This window comes from Oryzias latipes, chromosome 23 (genome assembly GCF_053564925.1).
Source record: "Oryzias latipes strain Hd-rR chromosome 23, Olatipes_Hd-rR_3.1".
Classification (NCBI taxonomy): Eukaryota; Metazoa; Chordata; class Actinopteri; order Beloniformes; family Adrianichthyidae; genus Oryzias; species Oryzias latipes.
In genome coordinates this window covers 25,845,937-25,860,646 of record NC_136259.1, presented here as the reverse complement: position 1 = coordinate 25,860,646, position 14,710 = coordinate 25,845,937, and the positions used below count along the sequence as shown (strand labels likewise).

The window sequence follows — 14,710 nt, the reverse complement described above, 5'->3', positions numbered from 1 at the left end:
CGCAATGCAATGCAACACAACACAACACAACGCAACACAACACAACGCAATGCAACACAACGCAATGCAACACAACACAATGCAATGCAACACAACACAACACAACACAATGCAACACACCACAATTCAATGCAAGACAACACAACACAACGCAATGCAACACAACACAATGCAATGCAACACAACACAACACTAGAAGTGCAAACAACTCAGATATGAAGCATTCTTCTCTATAAATGTATAGAGGTGTCTGTTTGGGTATGTGTGTGTGTTTCTGTTTGTGTGTGTGTGTGTGTGATGGCGGATCTTACAGACTCTCCAAACTCCTCGTTCCCGTCAGATCTGGAAACTCGTTGAGTTCTGCCGCTCCGTTCAGGGATCTGAAACACAGCGGCCGTCAGCTTCACTAAAGTGGTTTTTCAGTTTGTGTTGCTTTCTTTGTGTGTTTAGCATCTGAATTCATGAAGCTCAGACTTCAGTTCAGAACTTTACTGAAAACCACTGAAGATGAAAAATGCTATTCGCCTTATGGTGGAAACAATGTTTATCTTTGGAGGTAACTCTTTAGCATTTAGACCATCTCTCTGCTGAGAAAAAACCTGCAACAGCTCCTGCTGAGTTTACCTCGCCCATCCTACAGAGGGTCAGGATTCAGTGATGTCCTATCCTGCCTTAAATTGGCTCCGCAGAAGCTTCTACAGTTCTAATCTATGTTCCTCTGGGATGCAAACCATCAGAACTTCTAGAACAAATGTGAGGTGAGAGAAATTCTTGGATTTTTTGTGTCCCTTACAAAGTCCGTAGCTCTGGCAGGTTCTGAAAAGCTGTACGTCCAACAGACTGGATTGGATTATCGTAGAAGAATCTGCGAAAAAAACAAACGGAGTCAAAATTTGAAACACAGGAACACGAAAAAGTCCTGATTGTAAAAGCTGCTGTTACAAACTCCCAAATATGTCTTCCATAAATACATATATTTTATGGTGTTTTAATCCTTTTACTAAACGTCCAAACAGAATCTTGATTTACATTTCTGTGCTACTTAAACATGTTTGGCTCTGAATGACATCAGGATTTAATAATTGACGAATTTTCAAAAGTAGTCACTTCTATGGCTTTTATAAGAAGATCACATCCACCAAATTAGGTTTGGTTCCAGTGTCCCGGGCACTTACACAGTGGTCAACGATGGGTTCCCAGTAAAGGCGTGGTCAGGGATGGATTGGATCTTGTTGCTATGGAAACCTCTTTAAAAGAAGATGCAGAAAGTTTTTAAATTGTGTTTCTGTTTCACAGATATTAAAAAAGCACAAATATTACTGTGGCGACCTGGGGGTTAGCCCCGCCTTCAGCCCCTAAGACTCATGGGAAGTGGGGAATCATGGGGGAAAACCATGAGTGAGAGTGCTGGGAAAAGAAGTGACCTCCATGCTGTTTGGTTGTTTGTGGTGTACTTGAATAAATGGGCGTTGATACTGAAGAGGAGACTTTGCTTTGCTCCTATTTCTTTCTCTCTGAGACTGTCCGGGCTCATGCGGTGTATGGGGCACAGACAGCTCTGCAATGAAGCCGCTTTATTAGCAGCTCAGCTATACCGACGTACCAGCTGGGTCGTTACAATACAATTATAAAAAAAGTCAATTTATGAAATAAAGACAAGCAAGCATCCCTTCAGACTTACAGCTCTTTGAGGTGTCGGAGTGAGCGTATGGCCGTAGGAAACTCCATCAACTGGTTGTAGTTCAAATCCCTAAGAGGAAGACAAGGTAAATGGCGTCTTATTAGCATTACCAGAAAAAAAGAAATTATTTTGTATGTTTTACAGGTAAGAGAGAAAATAATGGGTTAAAAGTTAACTTCTAGCAAGAGTTTAACAGTAGAACATTTAAAAGTAGAACCTCAACATCTTCAACTCTGCTCCTTATAACCTCACCGTTCCAGTTAAATTCCTCTCATTTATAAACAGATTCTCTGTCTTACTGCAGCCGACCTTCATTCATCTTCTTTCCAGAGCAAACCTCCACCTCTCTAGATGTTCCTCCACCTGATCCTTGCTCTCACTACAGATCACAATGTCACCTGCAAACATCGTGATCCACATTGTTTCTGTCTAACCTCAACTGTCAGTCTGTCCATAACTGCAGACATAAGAAGCTGATCCTTGGTCCAGTTGCACCTCCACCTTGACTCAATTTCAAGTTCTTTCTAGTAAGTTGTAGTTAGTCTGGGCTACAACCCATCTGTTACAAAGGTTCTGTTTTACAGTGAGCGGCAATTTTGTGGGCAGAAATGCCTTGTTGATGCCAGAGGTCAGAGGAGAACAGTCAGACTGGTTCCAGCTGATAGTAAGGCAACAGGAACTCAAAGAATCACTGGTTCCAACCGAGGTCTGCAGAAGACCATCTCTAAACCGACAACATGTCCGACCTGGAGGCAGATGGACTACAGCAGCAGAAGAAGACCACACCAGGTACCACTGCTGTCAGCTAAGAACAGGAAACTGAGGCTACAATTCACACAGACTCACCAAAACTGGACCATAGAGATGGAAAAACCTTGTCTGGTCTGATGAGTCTCAGTTTCTGCTGCCACATTCAGATGGTAGGGTCAGAATTTAACATCAACAACATGAAAGCATGGATCTATCCTGCCTTGTATCAACGGTTCAGGCTGGTGGTGGTGGTGTCATGGTGTGGGGGATATTTCCTTGGCACACTTTGGACCCCTTAGTACCAGTTGAGCATGGTTCCAACGCCACAGACTACCTGAGTATTGCTGCTGACCATGTCCATCCCTTTCTGACCACAGTGGACCATCTTCTGATGGCTACTTCCAGCAGGATGAGGATCCATGTCATCAAGCTGGAATCATCTCAGACTGGTTTCTAGAACATGAGATCGAGTTCTCTGGACTCAAACGGCCTCCACAGTCACCAGAACCCAATAGAGAACCTTTGGGATGTGGTGGAACGGGAGACCAGCATCATGGATGTTCAGCAGACAAATCTGCAGCAACTGATGTTGTCATGTCAACGTGGACCAGAGTCTGAGGAATGTTTCCAGAACCTTGTTGATTTTACACCAAGGATTAAGGCCAAAGGTTCTGAAGGCAAAAGGGAGTCCAACCATTGCCCGTTTTTTCTCCTGTCTTAATCAGAACTCGATTTGGACAATAGGGCCCCCTCAAATGAGCAGCTGTTGGAACTGCATGGATTTTCCGCTTCAGTCTTTGGTTTCCTCCTGAGAGCCCCGTGTGTGAAACCAAACCAGATGAAAGGAAGGACTTTTATCAGCATTCCTGCTTATTCTAACAGAGTCTGTCCCAGAGAGGAGCTGGATTTCCAAAACTGCAGGTAAAAATGGGAGATAAAACCTCAACTGGAGGCAGTTTTAGATAAAAAAAGAAGTTTCATTATTTCTTTACATGCCATCTCTAACACGCTGAACTTCATTAGAACTGTAATCCAAAGACTTGTAACACAACATCCACAAATGATGCTCTCTTCCTCAGAAATTCCAGTCTGAACGGGAAAGCCAGCCCCGCAGAATGACAGCTCAGTGTTACATCCGTTATGGAATCACCAATTTTATGATGCTGTGGGAATGTTGGCTTTAGACTGGGAAAGTGTTTCATGTAAATGTTTATGTTTAAAACTTTGTGTTTTATCACCCCCCCCCAGTCCTTTAAGTTTATTAAAAAAACATTTAACTGTGTCTCCTTCCTTTTCTGTTTTCTTTCATCACCAGTAGAGACTAGAGCATTCCTCGGGTCCACATGTGGCTTTAATTAGGTCCACTCATCCATCTCTGGGATGCAGGTGGCTGTTACACACACACATCCACGCAAATACACTGTGTGCGAAATTAAGCTGCCACATTGTGAAAATAACATTAAATGGAAATTGCTTCAGCCTGTGTCTGTGCATGTGTGTATGTGTGTGTAGTGTGTGTCCATGAGATGATTGTTAACAACAATAGCTGCTGTGCTCGCTTTTTTTTCATATCCAAAAGCAGATGACTAACACCAAAGCCATACGTCCATCATATGGGTAATTCTTTACAAACATTTTCTAAGTGGAAACCTTCATACAGTAAATACAGTAGTGGATTAAAGCTGACATTAATTTGCATTCTGTGTTGAAAATGTTCTCAGTGGACTTTGACGCGTTCATGAAAACCTGATTTTGAATTGATGCCCCATGTGGAAGTCCTGAGAGTCTTCAGGTTTACAAAGAAAAAAACTATAAAAAGTTTGCATGTATGGATTTTCTATGGGCACGCCAACTTCCCCACCACATTTCAAAAAGATGCCTCATGGGTTCACTGGTTGTCCTAAAGCAGGGGTGCCCAAATCAGGGCCTGGAGGGTTGGCCTCCTGCTGGTTTCCAGAAACCCTGCCGTATCTGCGACTGATTACCTGGATCAGGTGTACTTAGCCAATAAGGAGCTTCAATGGCAGGTTGGTTGGAAAACATGAGGGACACCGGCCCTCCAGGCCTGAAATTTGGGCACGCCATTCTAAAGTGACCCTAGGTGTACATATGTTTGTCAGAGTGATTGTGGCTCTGAGACCCAACAGTATCCAGGACAGGCTCCAGCATCCATGTCACTCGTGAAGGGATGGAGCGGGTTAAAAAAGTGGAAGAACTGATAATATATGCAGCTGCCCACCCACCACGTGATGATGAAACCCACACTGCAGACCACAGTGGTAATAAAGTATCCCAGAGGTGACCCGGAACTGACAAAAGTCAAATGTTTTTTGTTTTTTTTCTAATCAAATAATTGTGAAATGTTTGTACTGGTTCTTTTCCTCTGACTTTTTTGTTGTATTTACTGACAGTCTAGGTTTTTAAAAATTATTTTTACTTTATTTATTTATATATCATTTTTACATTATTATTGGCTGTTGGAAATTGTTGCTAGTTGGAATGAATGAATAAACAAACAAACAAATATTCCAAAATGCATAACTATAAAGAACTTAAGCTTGTTGTTTAAAGCATACATGGAAAGAATATACGATTTTATTGGATCTTGATCATTTCTATTGTTTTAGATAAGTACATTATTTACATTTGCTTTTAAAACAATTCCAGTAAATATTGGCACACATTGTTATTATTTAAAATCAGTGTTGGGCAAATATGTTCCCCTCATTTACAGAATATCAAGGGAAAAACAGCACAAAAAAGAAAAACAGCGTGAAAAATGACACAAAAATAAGTTCCAACACACCATGCCGCTGCTCAAAGTCAGATGAACCCGTTACGCCTTTATTCATATCTCTACTGGACTACCCCCCCCCCCCCCATGCGGAGCACATTGAGCGCAAACTCATATTGGCAAAAGTTACATGCAGCGTAGAAAGGAAAATAAAGTCAGACAGATTGAAATATTATTTAAAAAAATTACTGCCAAGAAGGATCCGGCTCTTGTATTTCACACCAAAGATCCGACTTTAGAGTCGTTTCATTCACAGCAGTACAGGGGGCGGGGCTCGGCTCTGCCGCTCACCTGCTGCTCCTCGAGGAGGAGAAGACTCCTCACAGCATCTCCTTCATCTAATCTTCAACCCAGTTTGGAAAGCAACATAACTGCAGCAATGACTGCATGTCTGTACTTTCTATTCCCCAAAACTGTGCATGTATGTGTTTGTAACAGGAACTCTGTTTTTTTTATTAACCTCCGAGGGATAATGTCAAAGCCTACAAAACAGAAACAATGAATTAACGAGGGTTTCTATAGTCCAGTAACTGTAGTCCAGTAACTGTTATTATGTTCCTCTATTACTGACTAAAGTAATTACATTACAGTAATTTGTTACTTTGTAATCTGTTACCCCAAAACTGTTTAAAACTTTATTAAGGAAAATGTTTGTAAACATATTCATGTAAATATTTTCAACACTGATGGACTCCTGTATATTTCACATAAACATTGCAAAGCAGGAACTTATTTCTTTTGCCTTTTTCTGGCAGTAATTTATACATGATGGTGAAAAATGCAGGAAAATATACTGAGGTTATACAGTCATAAATAGCATAAATATTTGGACAGAGACATTCTTTCTAATTTAGTTTCTGTACATTACCACAGTGAATTCTAAATAAAACAACTCAGATGCCATTGAAGTGCAGACTTTCAGCTTTTATTCCATGGGTTGAACAAAAAGATTGCAGAAAAATGTGAAAAACTAAAGCATTTTTAAACACAATCCCTTCATTTCATGGGCTCATCAGTAATTGGACAAATGAAATAACTGAAAACAAAATGCTCATTCCTAATATTTGGTTGAGAAGCCTTTGTTGGCAATGACAGCCTGAAGTCTTGAACTCATGGACATCACCAGATGCTGGTGTTCTACTTCTGAATGCTCTGCCAGGCCTTTACTGCAGCAGCTTTCAGTTGCTGTTTGTTTGTGGGCCTTTCTGTCTGAAGTTTAGTCTTCAACAAGTGAAATGCTGCTCAATTGGGTTAAGATCAGGTGACTGACTTGGCCATTCAAGAATATTCCACTTCTTTGCTTTAATAAACTCCTGAGTTGCTTTGGCTGTATGTTTTGGGTCGTTGTCCATCTGTATTATGAAACGCCGCCCAATCAGTTTGGCTGCATTCACCTGGATCTGCGCAGACAGAGCTGCATTCACCTGGATATGTGCAGACAGAGCTGCATTCACCTGGATCTGTGCAGACAGTCTGTCTCTGAACACCTCAGAATTCATTGGGCTGCTTCTGTCCTGTGTCACGTCATCAATAAACACTAGTGTCCCAGTGCCACTAGCAGCCATGCACGCCCAGACCATCACACTGCCTCCACCGTGTTTTACTGATGATGGAGTGTGCTTTGGATCAGGAGCTTCTCCACGCCTTCTCCATACTTTTCTCTTGCCATCATTCTGGTAAAGGTTGATTTTGGTTTCATCTGTCCAAAGAATGTTTTTCCAGAACTTTTTGAGATGCTTTTTAGCAAAGTCCAATCTAGCCTTCCTATTCTTGAGGCTTATGAGTGGCTTGCATCTTGCAGTGTTCCCTCTGGATCTACTTTCATGCAGTCTTCTTTCTATGGTAGACTTGGATATTGATCCGCCTCCCTCCTGGAGAGTGTTGTCCACTTGGTTGGCTGTTGTGAACGGGTTCCTCTTCACCATGGAAATAATTCTGCCATCATCCACCACTGTTGTCTTCCGTGGACGTCCAGGTCTTTTTGTGTTGCTGAGTTCACCAGTGCTTTCCATCTTTCTCAGGATGTACCACACTGATGATTTTGCCTCTCCTAATACTGTAGCAGTTTCTGGCATGTTTTTTTTTTCTGTTTTCTCAGCTTAATGATGACTCCTTTCACCTGCATGGAGAGCTCCTTTGACATGCAGCACAGACAACAACGCATGTTGTCTGTTCACAGCAAAATCTTCAAAATGCAAGCATGAGTCCTCTAATCAACTCCAGGCCTTTTATATGCTTCACTCATGATGACATAACAAGGGAATTGTCCACACCTGCCCATGCAATTGCATGGAAGTCATTTGTCCAATTACTTACCAGCCCATGAAATGAAGGGATTGTGTTTAAAAAATGCTTTAGTTTTTCACATTTTTATGCAATCTTTTTGTTCAGCCCATGGAATAAAAGCTGAAAGTCTGCACTTCAATGGCATCTGAGTTGTTTTATTTAGAATTCACTGTTGTAATGTACAGAAACTAAATTAGAAAGAATGTGTCTCTGTCCAAATATATATGGTTCTGACTGTAACTGGATTTTTAGTTAAGGGTGGGACTGTTCATTTGTGGTGTTTTATAAGGGGTGGGGGGCATTAACCTGGATTTAAGTTTTAATTCCTCATCAGTTTCATTATTTACTAGAAAATATAAACAAATGCTAAAACCAAGCGAGGCAATAATGAGGTAAGTTTGTCAAACAGCTGAAGCAGATACCGCTGTTGGCATGACCACACTCTTCCAAAACCTGAATTTGTTTTCTCTTAGGGTTGGACTTGAGTAAGTGGATTAATTTATTATTCTTTCTTTTCTTTTATTTTTCCTTCTCTGTGTTTGTGTTTGTAGTTTCAGATGAACTTGAGTCTCTGCTGAAGTTTATTATGGCTGATTGTCCAGGTACACCGCCTGCCAACGAACTCGCACACGTGAACTCATGTGGCCAGAGTTTGTGTGCAAACAGTAATTGTGATTTGCATACAGCCCAGGCCACACACAGAGTCAGCTCAACACACACATACATGAGTATTTCCACTGTATGTTTGCATGTTAAAACTTGCTGCTCTGGTTCACTGAGAAAACAAACATTTCCTAGCAAACATTATGCACACACCCCCATTCAATGCTCAGCTCTGACCCTCGGCTAAATTCTATTTACATCTTGGCTCCAACTTTAACAAAGACCCAGGAAATGATGCTCTGCCCCATCAGGACCAGTCTTCAATCTGCTGAGGCAACGGGCTCTGAAAAGGTCCTAATTGCACCTGGGCCCCACGAGGTAACAAAAACAAACACACGAACACACAAAGGAAATCCTGCACTCTGTGGGGGAGGGGTTAGGAAAACATCTGATTAAGTGAATAGTACATTACTACGTCCATTGATATCAGAATCATGCTCTTATCTTGATCACAGTGTGACAGCCCCTACCCAAAACTTTATGTCACCTGCAATCACAGTTTCACAAAAACTGATTGCATAGAAGAAGAGCAACATAAAGCACAAAAAGGGTGAAGAAGAAAAAGAGTTGAGAATGACAGGTGGTGCAAAATGGCCCGCTTTTTATATACCCTTGGCTACCTGGTGGTTGGCGGCCATTGGCACTTGATATGGTCGTCCGACGTCAGGAGACATTTACACATAGTCCAATCCGGCTGCCACCGCCCTGTGGTCACCCAGCTGTCGCCCGATTCGTAATGGCATCGTCCCTGCCTGACTGACAGCCGCCTGACTGCATTCGTGACCACATCAACAAATTTTAAATCTTGAAGATGCCTCCCTATCGTGCGGTGGCAGTTGTATTTGTGACTGTAGCATAATTGGATAATAGGTCGAATAGTAAAGGTATTTAAAAGATACAGATATGTATAAATTTATGTATAATCCATAACCTGGGCAAGTATATAAAAAAGGTAAACACAGCTTAATTTGCCGCTGATTGTCTCATTCTGAGGTGGAGACAACAGTTTTTTCAGCCATCAAGGGACAAAGTGTAAAAAAGCCTGAAATGCTCAATTTTCGGTTGTTTATGTACAAAAATATTTGGTTTAAATGTTCGTCATACCAGAATAGTTTCAAAAGTCTGCAGATCAGCTTCTTGGGAGAAATGTTACCATTCCCATTGTTTTCTAGGGCAGCACTTCAAAGCACACATTAAAAAACATTTATGGAAACAAATGTAATGAATTCAAGCACCCACATTAGGGGGGGTCCACAGAAGCTATGTTAGTGAGGCCACAGACCAACACTGGGTGAGACACGGATGAAACCGACTGTTTGCTTTCCAACATTTTTGTAGAAATGTTGAAAATGAAAGCCCCCCCCCCCCCCCCCCCCATATCTGCTGACCCTACCTCAACCCTCACTCCTGTGACCCCCCCACTAAAAACACAAACAGAGAAACTCACAGCGTCTCCAAACTGTGGAGTCCGTGGAAGCAGTTGGTTCCCATGGAAACGATCCTATTGTTGTTGAGATGCCTGGGGAGAGAATAGAGACACTGATGGCCTAATGAAGCAGACAAAAAGCGGCTGAACATGTGTGTCTTCCAGAAAGGGGCCCCGGGGCCTTTCAAGAAGTTTCCTTCTTTTGGTAATTTCATGCAAATTAGCTTCAAGCATTTCTGACAAAAGAGCTGTCGGCAGACTTCAGTGCTGCCGCTCTGAATGCCATCAAACGCACACAAACAGGGAGTCTGCCTGTTGTTCCGCTGCTGACACACAAACGGGACAGTCGCAGCTGGTCAACACCCACACCCACATCTCCCCCCCCACACACAAAAAGGTCAACACAAATACTTCCCAGAAAACCAGAAGGTATGAACCTACTACTAAAATCAAATGATTGGAATGACTCTGAAGTAAATCCAGATGTTGTTTGTTGTTATTTTCTGATTACAGTTTAAACTTTTTAGAAGCAAATCTTTTCAACTGAGTTGAATCTATGTTGAAAAACTGATTAAGAAAGTCACATTTTTAGAAAAGTGTCACGAGATGAGCTCAAAAAAAGCCTTTTTTTTAACTGTAACCCTAATTGGTTCCTGTTTGTGGTTCGGTCCATGAAGTTTAACAAGTAGCATTCAGGAATCTTTAATGGAGAGTAAAGAGGTTAAAATGTCATTTATAAGGTGACTGAAATCTGAGTTCACATGGAAGCACTTCAAAAGCGTCAGAAACAGCTGACTGAGCTCAGTTTGAGGCTTTAATGACAGTCTGAGAATTTCAAAGCTACATCCTTGAAGGCCACACCCCAGTGAGGACACGCCCTTCTGAGAAGACACGCCCCTTTGCCTTGTGCATGTGGACTAAAGTTCTCTTCTCTTTTACTTCAAAATACTAGTAAATACATTTAGTTTACCAGTATGATAGCTAACAACTAGAAACTAGATAAACCCAGGTTTAAGGTTTTTAGAATTTTTTGCTTAAAAACTTAAAAATTAAAAACAGAAAATACATTTTTTACCATCAAAAAAAAAAAAATCCTTTAGGTTTGAAATCTCAAAGATCCATGACATTCAAACACCCAAACTTATTTTTCTGTGGTTATATTTTACTTTACTTAAATGATTTTATTAAATATTTTTTAAGGTTCAAGGTTTTTTATTTGCCATGGGAGCATCAACTGCATATTATAATGAAAATAATTTACTGTACAGGTTTGAATAAAAAGATCAAGAAGTTTATGCACAAAAAAGTAATAAAATAAAAAGTAAAACTAAGTAAAAAGATGTGTTCAAGTAAAGGTACACAGATAGCCGGGAGGAGAGCAAAAATCGAGGAGACAGAATGTTGCATGTTTACCAGTTACAGAAAGACAGACTGCATATTTATTGCAATGAGTAGTTTTAGTGACATTTTCAGTTATTATTTTTTTGCCATCAGTCTCAGTGTGGAATGAGGAGAAACTGTGAAAAAATGGAGTCCTGTGTGATGAATTCGCATTGATCCCAGCCAAAGTACAGAACGTTTTTATCTTTCTGGCAACAAAAGCAAGTCTGGCACAAGTTGGGAGGATTATGATTGTTGTTTTTTTGTTATTTAACTTTTTTTTTTGCTGTTGTTTAATTCTCATTGATGATCAATAAATCCAGCTCAGGTGGATCCATTTGCAGATGCCAACATTCACCAAACGTTCTTAAAAGTGCAGACGGGTTTGTACGTACAGCACCACCAAGCGTCCCAGCGCGCTGAAAGCGTGGTCGGGAACGTGGCGGATGTGGTTCAGGGCGAGCGTCATGGCCTGCAGAGCGGGCAGCTCGCTCAGAGCCTCCGCAGGAACCTCGGTCAGGGCGTTATCGTCCAACCAGAGGTGCCGCAGCGAGCGCAGGCCGGAGAAGGAGCCGGCCGGGACGCCGGAGATGTGGTTGGCATCCAGACGCCTTTGAACAGAGGAGGGTGGAGTCTGAGTTTGGCGTGAAGTAATCAGTCAGGGAGGTGTTACATTAGTCCTGGAGAGAATGTTTTACAAATCTAGAGTTTAATAGAGTCTAAACTGAGCAAAGATCAGAGACGATGCATTTAAATGAAGAAGACATCATAAAACATCGGGACGGTCATTGTTTTGTAGGAAATGAAAACCCCCTTAAAGAAGAAGAGGAGAAGTGTTTGAGCAGCGGCAGAGGAACGATCGGCAGGTTGCTGAAGTACCACTTAAAAAGACAGAGAGGCTCTCCAAGCAACACAAAAGCATTTTAACGAGCACTCACTTATTGTGGAGGTGGCTCTTAGGGGAATTTGAAAACTCATCAAGACTCCCACATTTATGATGCAATAAAATCAAAATTAAAACACTTTCCAAAGTGTTCCATGAATGAATCTGCTTTATTTCATGTCACACAAGAACATAATTACTTCTGCAGAGTGAAATCAGGACAGCTAAGTCAATAAAGCCTTGAAGTTTGAGAACTCAGAGCTAAAGTTACAGGAAAAACCTTTTTAGAGGTTCTACCATGATTTGCTCTGATGAATTTATCCTGTTTTTAATTATGAAATAAAAATTCTTCCTTTAGTTAAATATGAAAACAAACTCTGTAAAGTTGAATATTAAAGTAATCATCAAAATCTGCATTTTGTCTTCTGGCTCAGAATATTTACTTGTTAATCTGAGTTTTTCAAATAAAAAAAAATTGTTTTGTATATTTGACATTAACTTTAAGGTTTGTCTTCATAAATTCTAAACATTTGCTCTGGTTTTTTGGTTTTGTAGGATCACAATCATTTCTCATGTTTTTGTTGTTTCAGAGCCAGATTTTAGTCATACAAGTTTCTGAAAATTATTAAGATGCTGACATCACTGATGACGGTGGCGCTAGAGACACCAACATCAAACCTTCTCCTACAGTCACTCTATTAGTTTTTTTTAACATAATTTTATGTAAAATGGCATTTAAAAGCATTTCAATGCTTTTAAATTACCCTTTTTATTATGGCCCGCAGCAGCAGCCACTGACTTGTTTTCGCAGTTGGAACGACGACATCACGGCCTTTCAGCGAGAGGAGTGACCCCCGCCGCATGCTCGAAAAGTCACCATAACGTGCACACACCTGGGATAAATTGAAAATGAATCTTCCACAAAGTCAACGTCACCCCCCCGAAGACGATGACATCACGGCGAGCGATCCCGTCAAAAAAATGAATGGGCTGAAAATCGCGTATTGGGCCGAAAAATGTTTACTTTGAAATACAGTTACGAAGCCAAAACACACGTGTTGGGGACATCCCAAAGAAGTTTTGAAATCATTATGGGATGGCCACACGACCTACAGCTTGGCGGCCATTTTGTGGCGAACTCTGACAATTGGCGATTTTTGTGTTTTTCCACAATATGGGAAAAAGACACTTTTGTTTGAGCGATTTTCACGAAATTGCACACACTTGCTGCCAGCTCCAGTCTACAAACACCACAGAAGTGTCGTTGACCTTTGGAAAAGGTCGCCATCTTGCATTTTTTTTAAAAAGCCCTTTTAGCGCCGCAAACAAAAACTCGCCCTAGGGATTTTATGCGATTGTCTCGTAACTTCTAAGGCATCCATAGCAAGGTGATGTGGACAAAATGTTGGAATAAGAAGTTGTAGATTTTGAACGGCGTGCGCGTGGCGAGCTAGCAAAAGTGGTGCACTGTTATAACTCTTATGTTTTTCAGTGGAATACTGTAAAATTTGAATGCATGCATCCAAGGCTGCAACTGAACATAATGAAAAACACTGGATATAGACATACACGGAATGTGGGCGTGGTTAGCAAAAAATACTGTTGCTAAGGGCAAAAAAACGTTTACTTTTTTCAATTTGTCCGAAACTGACGTCGATCTGTTTGTCATCCCCAGGCGACCAAAACATAAAATTGTTGTTGTGGAGATAAAATCAACAGAAAAGCCGCCATTTTTAAAAAAGTGGGTTTATTATCAACTTATGACATATAGCGCTCACCAATGGAGCAATGTGTTTTTCTGAGAGAGTTGATCCTGATCACCATGCTAACACTTTTAGCCACTTTAGCATAGCTAGCATAGTTAGCATAATTAGTATTTTAAGCACTGTGTTTTTCTGAGAGAGTTGATGATGCTGATCGCAATGCTACCATTTTCAGCAACATTAGCTTAACCTGCATAGTTAGCATAATTATCAGATTAGCAGCTTTGACAAGCCTTGATAAAAGGTGGGCGGTTAGGGTGGCAGTGCTGCATATGGGTGGGCACAATGGCGCGGCTGTGGTGTGTAGAGGTGGGCGTGGAAGGCGGATTGCGTCTGCGGGCCATACAACGCCGCTTGTGGCTTTAATTTTTTTTGTGGTTCATTCTCCCCATAAAAAGTAGACCAACAAGTCCAATTAACAATGTTTTTCTATGTTAAAAATATTCTTTTATGTTTTTTTACATTCTGAACTAACAACCTTATGTTTAATGTATGTATTATTTAAGCCTATTTTTATTCCTTTATTGACTAGAAGAATCACATTTTTGGATCAAACTGCAAATCCCCAGTTCAGTTTTATTTCATATTTTAGTGAGTTAAATAAAAATTGCTGCTGGAAAAAGAAGAAAATTATTCAAAGCCTCAGTTTCTGTTTTTGATGTATTTATGGATTTGTAATCAGTCAAACTTAAAAAAAAGAACGGGTACTTTCTAAATAAAACCCCTGTTCTATTGTCCTAATCTCAATGCTCATCAGACCAACATTTCTAAGCATTTTCCACCTGTACTCTATAAACCTGCTGCCATCACTTTGATTAACGTCTTCGTTTTAGTCTCTGTAAACTGTTGTGTTTATCGTTTTCGTCCAACAGAAACTGGCTTAGTGCAAGTCCAGATTTGACAAGAAACCCTGTACAATGCACATTCTATGATCAGCCAACAGCTGGATCCCGGTAGAAGTGACTTTAAAAGACTTTTCTTCAGGTGACATAAACACGCCTGTGGGGAGCGGTGAGTCCAAACAATAACTGCTCTGTTCAGCTAGAGAGAGACGAGGAGGATGGGACTTTACATAATTGTCCAT

The 14,710-nt window shown here is 40.8% G+C and overlaps 1 protein-coding gene across 7 annotated transcripts in view; it reads right to left on the bottom strand.

Annotated features, from left to right (window-relative positions):
• LOC101157030 (leucine-rich repeat-containing G-protein coupled receptor 5) overlaps window positions 1-14,710 on the bottom strand; it is a 41,808-nt gene that overhangs the window by 12,167 nt on the left and 14,931 nt on the right. For 5 of the 7 annotated variants that reach the window (XM_023952226.2, XM_023952227.2, XM_078941831.1 and 2 more), the window contains exons 5-10: window positions 11,376-11,591; window positions 9,622-9,693; window positions 1,682-1,750; window positions 1,176-1,247; window positions 794-865; window positions 312-380 (exon numbers count right to left, since the gene is read on the bottom strand). In XM_023952226.2, the coding sequence (XP_023807994.1) occupies window positions 312-380; window positions 794-865; window positions 1,176-1,247; window positions 1,682-1,750; window positions 9,622-9,693; window positions 11,376-11,591 (570 nt within the window). The remainder of the gene's footprint in view (window positions 1-311; window positions 381-793; window positions 866-1,175; window positions 1,248-1,681; window positions 1,751-9,621; window positions 9,694-11,375; window positions 11,592-14,710) is intronic. The other 2 variants (XM_023952228.2, XM_078941833.1) reach the window with 1 other exon arrangement.